This window comes from Lutjanus erythropterus, chromosome 20 (genome assembly GCF_056507025.1).
Source record: "Lutjanus erythropterus isolate fLutEry1 chromosome 20, fLutEry1.hap2, whole genome shotgun sequence".
Classification (NCBI taxonomy): domain Eukaryota; kingdom Metazoa; phylum Chordata; class Actinopteri; order Lutjaniformes; family Lutjanidae; genus Lutjanus; species Lutjanus erythropterus.
Genome location: NC_139336.1, coordinates 20,975,688 through 20,988,302, shown reverse-complemented (window position 1 = coordinate 20,988,302; position 12,615 = coordinate 20,975,688). Strand labels below are relative to the sequence as shown.

General features: G+C 39.7%; 1 protein-coding gene across 1 annotated transcript; it reads left to right on the top strand.

Moving 5' to 3' along the window:
- Positions 1-7,011: 7,011 nt before the first annotated feature.
- ch25hl2 (cholesterol 25-hydroxylase like 2) lies at positions 7,012-8,701 on the top strand. Its single transcript, XM_084746125.1, has one exon. It carries the CDS (start codon positions 7,168-7,170, stop codon positions 8,065-8,067), a length of 900 nt encoding a protein of 299 aa, XP_084602251.1. The 5' UTR covers positions 7,012-7,167; the 3' UTR covers positions 8,068-8,701.
- Positions 8,702-12,615: the final 3,914 nt, after the last annotated feature.

Sequence of the window (12,615 nt, the reverse complement as noted above, 5' to 3'; positions counted from 1 at the left end):
AGATATAAAAAGATATTTATAATAAACACATGTGTGTATTCAACTATGGGACTTAATTCACTTTACTCAAATGTTCACCTTCTTTGTAAGACACACACTTTGGATACTTTACCTGCAGCTCAATTCCATTCTCTCAAGTGCAATTTTTGTATTTAAATTTTAATTTACATCTACATTTCCTGTTCTTTATAGATATTTATACTTTTATTATTCTTAATTTTATATATGATACTAAGCAATCATCTGTGCATCTGTTCTTGTACCTCTGGTGCTTTGACATTTTAACTTCCCAGTGTTGATGAGTAAAGTTTATTTTAAACATATTATTTTTACAGTTTAAGTATGAATAGTTAATTGCTCATTTTATCACATTTTGTGGAAATTGGATCAACAATAAAATGGACTGAGTGTAATTTATAGTGATCCTTATTTAATCATTGATTGACCATGAAAGTGTCTTTATCTTCAACCTAAAAGATGAAGATAAAATCCTCTCAAACTGGATCTAATGAGAATTTATTATGAGGTCCTTGACATGCCACACAATATACAGACTTTATTGATCCCTGAATTTTTCTGTGGTTCACATTTTCAGTTTTGAGTGAAATATCTCCACAACAATTGACTGGATATGATGTCTTTTCATATAGTGCTGTACTTGGTTTTAAAAAAAATGTCACAATAATGGCATTCCTGCCTCAGCTTTGTGTTTATTGATAATAAGCAAATGATTATAATCCTAAACTTATGAAGGAGGTGAAACAAGCCAAGTTAAAGATAAGCATGTGGTGCGAGAGAGAGAGAGAGAGAGAGAGAGAGAGAGAGAGAGAGAGAGAGAGACCTTGGTGCAAGCTGCTGCAAAAGAGGGCAGGTCACTGTGTGCAGAGAGCGAGGGGTCATAGCAAGCCTCACAGAGCTGCTAGCATGCTCTCTTTTCTTGTTTCCTTGTGTGTGTGATCAAAGCTGCTGACGTTTCACTCTGACATTGTTTTCTCAGGTTTGTCGGCTCCTCTGCTCTGCACCAGGCTGACTGGAGGTTCTGTCTTCCGCTCCACATCCACTCTCTCTCTCTCTCTCTCTCTCTCTCTCTCTCTCTCTCTCTCTCTCTCTCTCTCTCTCTCCTCCACTCAACCTGCACCTGTTGATGAGTCCTGACAATGAATCTCCTCCTGTTCCTTTCATACCTTCAGCAGTGTCCACACATGCTGTCACACAGCCTGAAGCAGCCTTCACAAAGAGAGAGAGGGAAGTGCTCAGGATGAAACAACTCTGTGTCTCTGCTGCCCAGAGCTTTATAGTTTGTTAAATTTGTTGATGAAATGACTGCTCATCTGACTCAGGCAAAGAATGGTTGCTGGTTAAAGTATAATATTCATAAGTATGTTTTCATCAGTGTATAATCACCATAAACTAAGAATTGTTGTGTTACCTTAGAATGAGCTGTACTCTTTCTCTCCTGTTCCAGCCTAATATCAATCATAACACAGTATGGGGAACTTTAATTACAGCTATGTTATGTTGTGCATGTGTTGTCATTTATTAACTGTTCATTAACTTTTTATAAATGTAAATATATTGTATAGCAATTGAAGTAATAGATGAAGATGAAGACAAAGAAGAAGAGGAAGAAGAAGAAGAAAAAGGAGAACCACTGCTTAATTGTCACTTAAAATCATACACACAGTACAGTGAAATTTGACTTCTGCTTTCAACTCATTCCTGAGGAACAGTGGGCAGAACTGTGAGGCGCCCGGGGAAATATAGTGCTTGTTATAAACCATTTCATAGGGGTTCATGCAGCGGTTATGAATGTAAATATGTGGAAGCTAAAGGAAAGTGTAGTTTTTCGTCAGGGACGAGCCCTGCGGCCCAACGTGTTTCCATAGCTGTGGATCTCACCCTGTCAGGATCAGTGTAAATAGCCGCTGGAGGATTTCTCACCGTCTGAACTTTAGAGACTGAATTTGACAAACTTACTTATTTTCTGAAATAAAGACAACTTTTTAACAGTGAAGGTCTTTTGTCCATATTTTATCTTGCCTGGTATTTATACATGTTTTTAATCTGTGAACTTCAGGAAGTTTAGCAGTTATGGGGATTCAATACAAACAAATATACCACTGTAGTCCGCATGAGTTCATTGGTTGGTCATATGTGTAAGGGGCGGGAGCTCAATCCATATAAGGTCTTGACCTGGGAACCAGAGAGGTGCCAATTCACCTCCTGAGCAACAAAGGCACTGAACTCCTACCTTCTCAGGGTGTCCGACTGTATGTAAGTAAATGTATGTGCATGTGTGTAACTATAGTTTGGATGCATCTCGTTTTTTAAAGCTGGCATTAAAGGGGTCCCTTTGCTTCTCTCCTCAAGATACCTGAATGAAAATAGGCCATCTGAAATATTATTATCAATGCACCGTTGTCTGATTATGCATTTGCATTAACTGCACTTCTTTTGAATGCTACTTTCATTGAAAAATTAAGTCATGAAAATCGATTATTCCTCTAGCACCCCACATGTTGGTTAAGCCTTAGTATCAAGAGAGTGAAAATCCTGGAGCTTGCCCTACCTGCCCTCACTAAAAATGACAAAAATGGGTATATGATAGGGAGAGATGGAGTAAATGAGGTTAAACCTCATCAATAATGTACACAGAGCGAAAAAAAAAAAATCGAGCTCTTTGGACCCAGACAGTGTTTCTTGGACGTGCAGAGGCAGCAGAGCTCAATGGACGTGTCCTCTCCCTCAGGAGAGAGGGGAGTAGTCTCACACCTTGTCATCGTCTCCTCAGACGCCTACGTGTAGTGGTGCATGTTAGTGATGTGGCGAAGCACTGAGTGAGAAGTGGATCCTCTTTCACTTCACCAACACTTGTCTGTCTGGCAAGTGGTGACACAAAACCCAAAGATGGTTTGTGATCGTCTGTATCCACACAGTTGATCATTGTGGCACTGAAGCAACTTCTTGTTATCATATTTGACAATGTGCCAACAGGCTCGCTCTATTTTCAAGAAGGGTCGATACTTTGGGATCTGACGAATCAGTCAGGAGGAGGCCAGGTTTTCCACCTCGAGCTATAATATACTAGTTATTTTTGACTTCTGTCCTCTGGGTTTGACTTGATATCACAGTCCCACAGGGAACATCAAGCCTGGGGCCGATGTAATAAGAGTCTCCGGACAGAGTGCAGAGTGTGCAGCATTCATTACAGTCTCACTGTATATTGTCAGTGAATTTCACAGGCTTTTTGCATTTTGAATCACTGTCTCTTCGCATATCGTAAAGAACAGGCTAATCTCATAATATCATGGCTGTAAATTGATCAAATTAACGTCATCATTTGTGAACAGTGTTGGTGTTTGAAATAGGAGTTGCTGATTTGTTTAATTGTGCAAACAGACAATTCAGCACTGCTGTGTCCTCAGCAGAGTCAAAGTGGACAAAGACATGATACAAACAACATCAACCTTGACGGGGTATGCAAATTATCATTGGATTGTTTGTTGGACGGGATTTCATTTCATTAATCAGGGCGTGGGGCAGTCATGGATCCTTTGGCAGATGCCTACCAGTTGACAAGGCTCTGAATTTTCATGTTTAGACACTACAGGAAGGGGTTTGATGTCACCTCCTGTCTCCATTAGGTGGTACTACAGAACAGCTGCTATTTATATGTTATGTTCCAGTATATTAAGTGTAGACCACACTGTGAAAATTTAATGAAAATCAGATGATGGTTGTCACATGAGGCTTACTTCCTGTTACCACTATGTGGCACAATGAGTATAACTTCTGATTGGCACGTAGAGGTGATCAAGAACTGACTCACATGCAAAGTTTGGGGCTGATTGGATACTTTATACTCAATTAAGTCTGTTGGAGGAGTTTGTTCGAATATAATCTTGCATAGCCAGACTTCACTCCGCAGTGCTTAGGTCTGGCTCCCTGCATACACATTCTGCTATGGGGGAAACCAATCACAAATGTCCTTGGTGGCGCTAAGCCCAGGATGCAGTGACGGTGTTGCTGTAAAATAATGTCAGTGTGCAGGTTGCAACTAGGTAATTGTTCTTGTTTCCCAAGGACTTTGAAAATATACATAGCGGATGCCACAATGATGCTGGAAGCAAGCGACCAATGGAGGACTTATATAAGCAGTGTGCTTCCGGTGTGTCAGACTGAAATTAAACGTGTTAAAATACAAAATTGACCACTTAAGACAAAATGGCCAACTTCCTGTTAGATTTAGGCTATGGTGCCAAGAGGCTTTTTGTATGTCTGGACATGATACATGTGCCTATTAATTTTCTTTCATGTAGGTGAAACACGTTGGCGGGTTTCATACACTCTTAAGGAAGTTTAGGCCCTCAAAAATGTGATTCATTTGGACAAAGAGATAAGGAAAAATTGTAATTTCTTCAGATGCAATAGGGTCCTTGCACCAAGGTCAGTGCTCAGGCCCTAATACTAAATCCAAGGGTGACGGTTGCCAAAGTCAGTGTCCAAATGTTACACCCCTAGCACCATGTCAGCAACACAAGCACATAGACATCCCAAATGGTACAAAGACAAAAATACAAAGAATATATGACAAATGAAGCTCTTCATTTATACGAAAGGGCTAACATTATGTCAGGAACCAGAAAATGATAGAACACAGACAGTTGCAAATATAAAAGTACAAAAAGTATGAGCACAAGCATTCATCAAATTGACAAATTAGAGGAAATTTGACAGAGCTCCACTCTGTTCAGTTTGTGGATCTTATATGTCTATTTGCACAACTTAAGGTTGTAAATTAATCAGTCCAGTCCCTTTTGTTTTCCTTCTGTTTTTGAATCAACATACAATGTCTATACGCAAGTCATTGTTTTGTTGTTATTTGTGAGTGTGTTTTTGGTGAAGACTTGATTTTTACTGCCCTCTGCTGGATGATCAGTGGTATCAGAAAGTGTGTTCATCATCTGGCAAGTTCAAACGTGTTCTGTCCTCTGTCCAGTGAGAATACACTGCTGCTCCGCTGTCCTGTCACAGACAGGATGTGTGTTTGTTAATTCTTTTTACACTGAATATAATACTTCTTGCATTCTTTTTCTGTATGCAGTACAGTTATAACTGTGTCTCATATAATATATATAACATATATTGCACACACTGTATTCTGTCTATGCATAGGAAAAGTGTTTCTGTATTAAAGCTTAAGACTGAAACTTGAAGCACAGCTATTAAGCCAACATGGGTAAAATTTATTTAAAGGGATAGTCTAGATCTTTTTGAAGTGGGGTTGTATTTATCCATAGTCACTGTATTACCTGCAGTAGATGCATCTTTGGAGATGCAGCAGGAGCACCAATGGAGGAAGTTAAGCAATGTAGGTGTTTTATCTTGTGATCAGACAACCTTTTCTGACAGGAAAGTGCTGGAGACTCCTTTGACAAAAACAGTAATTTTACTTCGCAAAACACAGGAGTTACTGCTCTACCACTGCCGTGAATGGATAGTTTGTTTGTGTGACTTTGGTTTTAATACGTTAGTTTGAATCCAAACCAACTCTTTAAAACACGACCGTCACACAATAACACAAACTGATGAACGAGGTAGAGGAGCAGCTCCCATGTTCTCAAAGGAGTCTTGTGTGGCTTTGAAGAAAGCGATCTCGAATGACTAATAAATGCACCCTGAGATTAAATTGATTTCTCAGCTGCTGAGGTTAAGAGTTAACATCGAACCTCATATGTTTATTATCTTTCTGTTATATTTTGTTTTGTAAAGATCTGGGGATTGCTGGATATGTTTCGGCCTATTATTGTTTGATATCTCTGACAGCTAATTGAATTAGGGTGGATAGTGCCTGTATCTGACAGTTTAAGTATCAGTTTGCACTAATTTCAGTAGTTAAAGAAAGTTCCATTAGACAGATAGATAGACTTTACTGTCCCAAAGGTCCTGAAAAAAAATTGTTTCAGACACACAAGATATTGCATAGGTACAATACATGTAAAACTATCGAACACAATGTATGTTTCAATGTATGTTTTAGTATGATAAAAAAAAAACAACAACAGTAAGACAGTTATTTAGCTTGGGAAGATGAGAATACAGACAAAATACAGATAAAAGATGAGGCAATGTTGGAGTGAGTGTTTAGGATTTCCTAACCTGAGATAAGATATGTCAAATTAAGATAAGATAGAATTCCTAAAGCTAAATTAGGATTTGCTTCTCTAATACCAAATTGGAGGAAATCCTATCTTAGACTCTTCTTACGTTAACTAAAGACTTGAGATAGGATGTTTCTGTAATACAAACCCAGGCTGCTTTCCCACTGTTCCTCTGTTGAAAGTTCTGATAGAATACAATGAAAAATAATTGATAATAGCAGAAAAATATGTTTAAATGACATAATGTCTGACTACAAAGCATGTATCACATGGTATTTTTATAAAACTAAATTATTGTGTCACACCATAGAAACAAGAGCTGTGCCCACTGGTCCAGTTCAGCTTCCAACAATGAAATCTCTTTTTTCTGTCAACAAACTCAAACTGAGCAATAAGCCGACGACAATCCGGCATCTGAAAGGAAGTGTTTTTGAATTCATGTCTCATTTGACAGCTTGTCTATGATTAATTACTCTTTGGGGCTCATGTTGTGTGTGTATGTATGTGGGTATTGTATGTTCGATAATCTGAAAATGAGAGAGACAGAAACATTACTAGGCTGATTATTAACATGCAGTATTGAATATATGCCTTAATGTGTTTATTAAGTTTGTTTTTATTATATTATAGATAAGCTTTAAAAGACAAGGCCACTAGTTTTTGGGTGACAAAGTCAAATTCACCAGTAAACGGAAGCTCTCTCTCCATGATTAGAGCTGTTGTGGCCCGGCTCCTGAGTCCTGGCTGCCGTCCTTGTGCCCATGAAAAAGGGCCTTTACAGAGTGCCTTCTTTTAAAACACAGGGGGTGGGGGGGTAGAGGTGGGGCTTGAACATACATAAGAGGCTAAGACAGCCCGCCAGTCCAATTTGGCGTTGCTTAACCTATACGAGGACGCTGATTGGATCTTTCCATTCATCTAGACCCTCTTTATCCTCTCCTGGGGCTTGTTAGAAAATAATCCTGTCGGATCGGCCCTCTTTTGGAAGAAAAACACTGCGTTAGTGATGAGCACAGGCAGATTACTCAGAACTGAGGCTTTGTCCTGGATGTCGGATAAGGACAACGTGACTGGGGGACAGTCCCAGGGCTTGGTCCTGCAGCCTCTCTGGGACTACCTCCTCCAGAACCACCACGACCTCCTGAGGAGCCCTCCCTTCCCCGTGGTCCTCTCTGTCACCACCTACTTCATCCTAGTTGGGTTTTACACTACGCTCGACCTGCTGGCGCCCACCTGGCCCTGCATCAACCGCTACCGGCTCCATCCCGACAAACCCGTCACCTGGCCGAACATCTGGACTACGCTGGGGGTCACCATCTACAACCATGTGCTCTACATTTTTCCGGCTACAGTTGCCCAGTGGATGTGGAGGCCGCCCACGCCGCTACCTCGTGAGGCGCCCACTTTCTTTAGTTTCTTCCTGGGCATTCTTGGCTGCATGGTGGTCTTCGACTTCCAGTATTACCTGTGGCACCTGCTGCACCACCAGGTACCGTGGTTGTACCGCACCTTCCACGCTGTGCACCACCAGTACAACCAGACTTTCAGCCTCGTCACCCAGTACCAGTCTGGATGGGAGCTGTTCAGCTTGGGATTCTGGACGACGATAGACCCCATCCTGCTCCAGTGCCACTGCCTCACAGCATGGGGCTTCATGGTCATCAACGTCTACGTCTCCACGGAGCAGCACTGCGGCTACGACTTCCCCTGGGCTCTCCATAACCTAGTGCCCTTTGGCCTTTGGGGTGGTGCGCCCAAGCACGACGCTCACCACCAGCGGCCCAGCACTAACTTTGCCCCATTCTTCTCTCACTGGGACTGGCTGGGGGGCACCCACAGCGTGCCAACTCCTTCCAGCCACACTGCAGCCGGAGAGCCAGACAAGACGAAATGTAGAAAAGACTAAAGAGCTTGAGTCAGTCTCTTACCGACTCTGTCTCTCTTTCACTCCAACTGCCTCTTTTGTAGCTGCTCTCATTCCAACGGTCTCGCTTCTCTCCTACAGACCCCGTTCTCTTCTGCCTGTCTCTGTTATATTATTCTATCGATCACAATCTCGCTAACAGAACATGGATATTCCTCACAGTTTAGGTCTAACATTGCTTAAGTTGTTGAGAAGAAGGATCTTTTTATGTCTTTTTGTCATGTGAACGTATTATATGTTGTCTCCAGGGCATTCTCAGGTCAGTTTCCATACATGTGTAACATGTTTTGAGCTACTTTGCAAAATAAAAGCAAAGATTAAAACCACTTACTTGATAGTTGTTTCTTTATATCTCACTAAATAGATCTTATTGAGCTCTTATTTGCTGACGGTAGATGGTGTGATATGTCACGTACATTCTCCCTCTCTCCCTCCTCAGGACTGACTCTCTCGCTCTCACGCATGAATAGCGCTCTTTTAGCTGCATCCCAGTATGATGCGTGGGTGCAATACTAATCTATCATCCTCTCTGTGAGACAAAATGCTCTTACTGCTTTCCAAAAAGACAATATGCATGTGATTCAAAGTCTTGAACTGTGAAAATAAAAATAAATATTCTCAGGATGTCTTTACATTCACATTAAATTAAATATGACAATACATAATAATTAATTTTCTTTTGTTTTTTAATTTATCACTGTGTCAGGACCAACAGGAGAGATTACTGTGAGAATTAGCAGATTTTTCCATTTATTTGACTTTTTTTTTTTAATAAATCAAAAACTTAAATCACATGTTTGAGTCTGAATTTCCTCAAATAATCTCAAGTCAAATAAAATTCTGATGAACCCATTGCCCTTTGTGGAAAATCGTGTTTTTTGTTTTATCAAGTTTTATGTGGTCTTACTTGAACTTCAACAAATAAACCAGCAGAGGTCACTTTTCCTCCGATCCTAAATCAAAGCAGCAAGACTACAAGCTGGAACAAACAAAGACAGCAGCTTCTAGAAGACTTGTTGTGACAGATTAATATGTGGTAAAGCAGAAGATGTGCACTTTTCCTTTGTGCAGTGGCATAATGTAAAGGTATCACATGGGAAATGTAGTGTGTCATTGTATTGTAGTGGTGATTTACTCTGCTGTGACTCCTCTCTCTTTGTTGTCATACATTTTAACAATGCTGGCAGTCAGAACTGGTTTGGCATGTTTCTGGTCTACAAGAGAACTGCCTGTTGCAACAGGTGGGTCATGCTTATTTTAGAAACATTGCATCAAGACGCCTCGCTCTGTGCACCTTTGCTACAGTCACTCCAGTACTGGGATTTTAAGCAATAAACAGACTAGCCAAAAAGTTAACCCTCCTCAATTTTACAGTTGATACTTGATTGCCTTTTAAATTAAATTAAAAACTCAGCTGATGATTCAATTTAATCTTTCTAAATTTTAAGATGGTGTGGTGCAACATATTTTAAAATTAAACCACGGTTTAATTGGGTTGAATAACTATCTTTGATGGTGCAAACCAGCTTAACTGTTTTAACACTGCAAACCCTCGTTAGTTTATTTATTGTCTTTTCATGTCCTTACACCTCAACATATGTCAGGTGGTTACAGGCTTGTTGCAATTTATGAGAACCTTAACCTTAATCCGTACATGTTGCATTGTGGAAATATGCAACAGAAACAAAGCATTGTGCAACTGCAGAAGTAACCCCACTGGCAGCAGTGTACAGTGTGTTCGAAAACATCGTGACTATTCTCACTAAATTTGGCAGCAGGAGGTAAAATGTCTTTGGAGTGCAGCAACAATAAAAGTGTCTGTACATGTGCAATGATCATAACCCAGATAAATGGAATGTAAGTTTCCGTTCTTGCCATACCAACACTGCCTCTCATGGCTGTCATAGCAAAGCTGTGCAGACTTAACATGTTTGCACACACAAGAAAATTGAGTTTTCTTTGAATCTGAGTACATAATGTGTGAATGTGTGTATGCATCATGTGTAGAGCTGCAAAGAAAATTAACTATTTTGATAATCGGTAATTTAAAAAAAACCTGTCTGCTGGTTCCAGCGTCTTATATGCGAGGATTTGTTTTTCTTTGTCATTTATGACACTAAATGAAGAGTCTGAAGAGTCTTTGGGTTTTAGAGTGTTAGTTGGATAAAAGAAGCAATTTGACATCAGTTTGTGCTCTAGGAAATTGTGATGAACATTTTTTTAAATGATTTTTTATTACATGTTATAGACTAAACAATTTAATTGTAAAATCTGACAGATTAATCATTAGTTGCAGCCCTGATCCCGTGCACCATTACATAATCTGCCTTTCATTCCTATCCAACCATTCATGGTCATGTGCAACATGTCACTCCCTTTATTATTCATGATGTGCCCAGATCTTTAAGCAATAAATGATTTCCTAACATTTACAGATGACAACCAATGTTGCAGTGTTGTCTTTAAAATTTAAATCACCATTAAAATGTCTCCTTTTTCTGTTTTATAAAACTGTAAAACATATAATCCAACTTAAATAAATGTGATCCCTTCTCCTGGTGGAATTTTATTAACAGTTGTCCTGTTTAAAAGTTTGCTCAGAAATGATCAGCCATGTGATTTATGTCCATTTGCTGTGGTCACACGGTGTAACTGACTCATGTCTGAAAGAGGCTGTGTAAATGTAACATGGCCAGGGAGTGGCTTCGTCCCCAACATGTGAAAAGAAGGAATCTAGACAAGACCGCTGACAAAAGGTAAGACGACACTCCACAACAATCATTTACCTATTTAAACTAGGCCTGGAGCTCTGCCTGCACCAGTCACTTAACAGGACCATTCACAGGCTGCATGTTTACCTGGGGGAGGGTGAGAACTGTTAGGGTGGGGTTACCAGTTCACATACCTCTTATCAGGAGATAAAAGACCAGCAGCATTCACTTTACAATACCCCTTTGTTCACAGTATATTGTCTTATAGAAGAAAACAAGTTGTATTAAGCAGCAGGAGGTTTTAATGAGCTTCATGTTAAATAAAAATCAAGAGAGAGGGTGCATTACGTTGGCTTTTGCAAGACCAAAAAATCAATGATCAAGAAGAAAAGGTCACAATAAATAAAAATAAATGGGAACGTGAGCTACGTGGCTTGGATTTGAATGTTTCCTGTGTGTCATACACAGGTAAACACGGTCAGATACTGAAACTCGTGGGAGGACAGCCAGTTTCTTAAACATGTCTCATCACGTTCTTAAACATTCCTTAACACCCCTTCACTCAGACCCTCTTCCTCTGTCTTAGTTTCTTCAGAAAACAATACAATCAACAACTTAGCGGACATTAAAATATGTTTGCTTAAAGAAAAAACTAGTCTGTGTACTTTGACCACCACAGCACATTCCACGAATTCCTAACATTTCCCAAGGCGTTGAGAATGATCCATGACAATGAGTCTCGTCTACATCCCTCTATAGCTGCACGATGAAAACCAGGCCGGTGACTCACTCCACTTCAGGAATTTAATTGCTTGCGCAATATCAAAGGAGTATCACAGAAACTGCATCCTGTTTGTCATTTATTTAAGAGACTATGTAACAATACCACATGTTCCTTATCATTTTTAAACTCAAAAGTAAATAAAAACTTCAGTACACAAAGTTTAAAATAGATTTTAAAAAGTGTTCACTGTAGGAGTCTGCAAAATAAGCAAAACAAGAAAGCAAGAATGAATATTTAATGCACCTCTTAGTTGCTGATTTGACTAAAGCTACATTGGCACCTTCATCAAAGTCATAACTTTATATAGACTCTCTTGTTCCATTCCTCTGAACACATCAGGTTAATTTGGTTCTTTTATTACAGATGTCATTAGCTTTAAAGGGATAGTGTGATTTTTTTGAAATGAGGTCATAGGAGGCCCTTATCAATAGTCAGAGTAATAGCTAGCTAGCAATTAGCCGGTAGATGATCGTTGAAAAAAACAACTCCTTTGGCAAAAACAGCAATTTTACTTTGAAGAACATGGGAGTTGCTGGTCTGCAGCTGCCTCGATCGGTTAGTGTGTTTGTGTTGTGTCATTTCTGTTAAACTGAACTAAACACTTATGATGCACAATAACACAAACTAACTGACCGATCAAGGCAGCAGTAGACCAGGAATTCCTGTGTTCTGTGAAGTAAAATTAGTGTTTTTGCCCATGGAGTTTAGTTGAGAATTACAGAGGGATTATGGCTTGGCTAAAACAGTGGTTTCCCATCAGAAAAGGTAGTCTGTTGGAAAGATAAAGCAGTGAAAATATTATAAATCACTTAAAATGATACTGATTTTTTAGGTGGCTAAAATATGTTTTGCTGACCCTGCCCACATTAGTACATTGCTTAGCTTCCTATTCCGGGACTGTGGATAAGTACCTCATAAAATTCCACTTCAATAAATCTGAACTATCCCTTTAAATGGTTTTCAGCACAGTGAACTAGTCAGTCAAAAATATTTGGGGAATAAAAACACATTTTGTGCAACCAAGAGGACTAAATG

Bases quoted from the DNA above. Each gene is read 5' to 3' on its own strand.
- ch25hl2 (XM_084746125.1), top strand. From the start codon at position 7,168: ATGAGCACAGGCAGATTACTCAGAACTGAGGCTTTGTCCTGGATGTCG.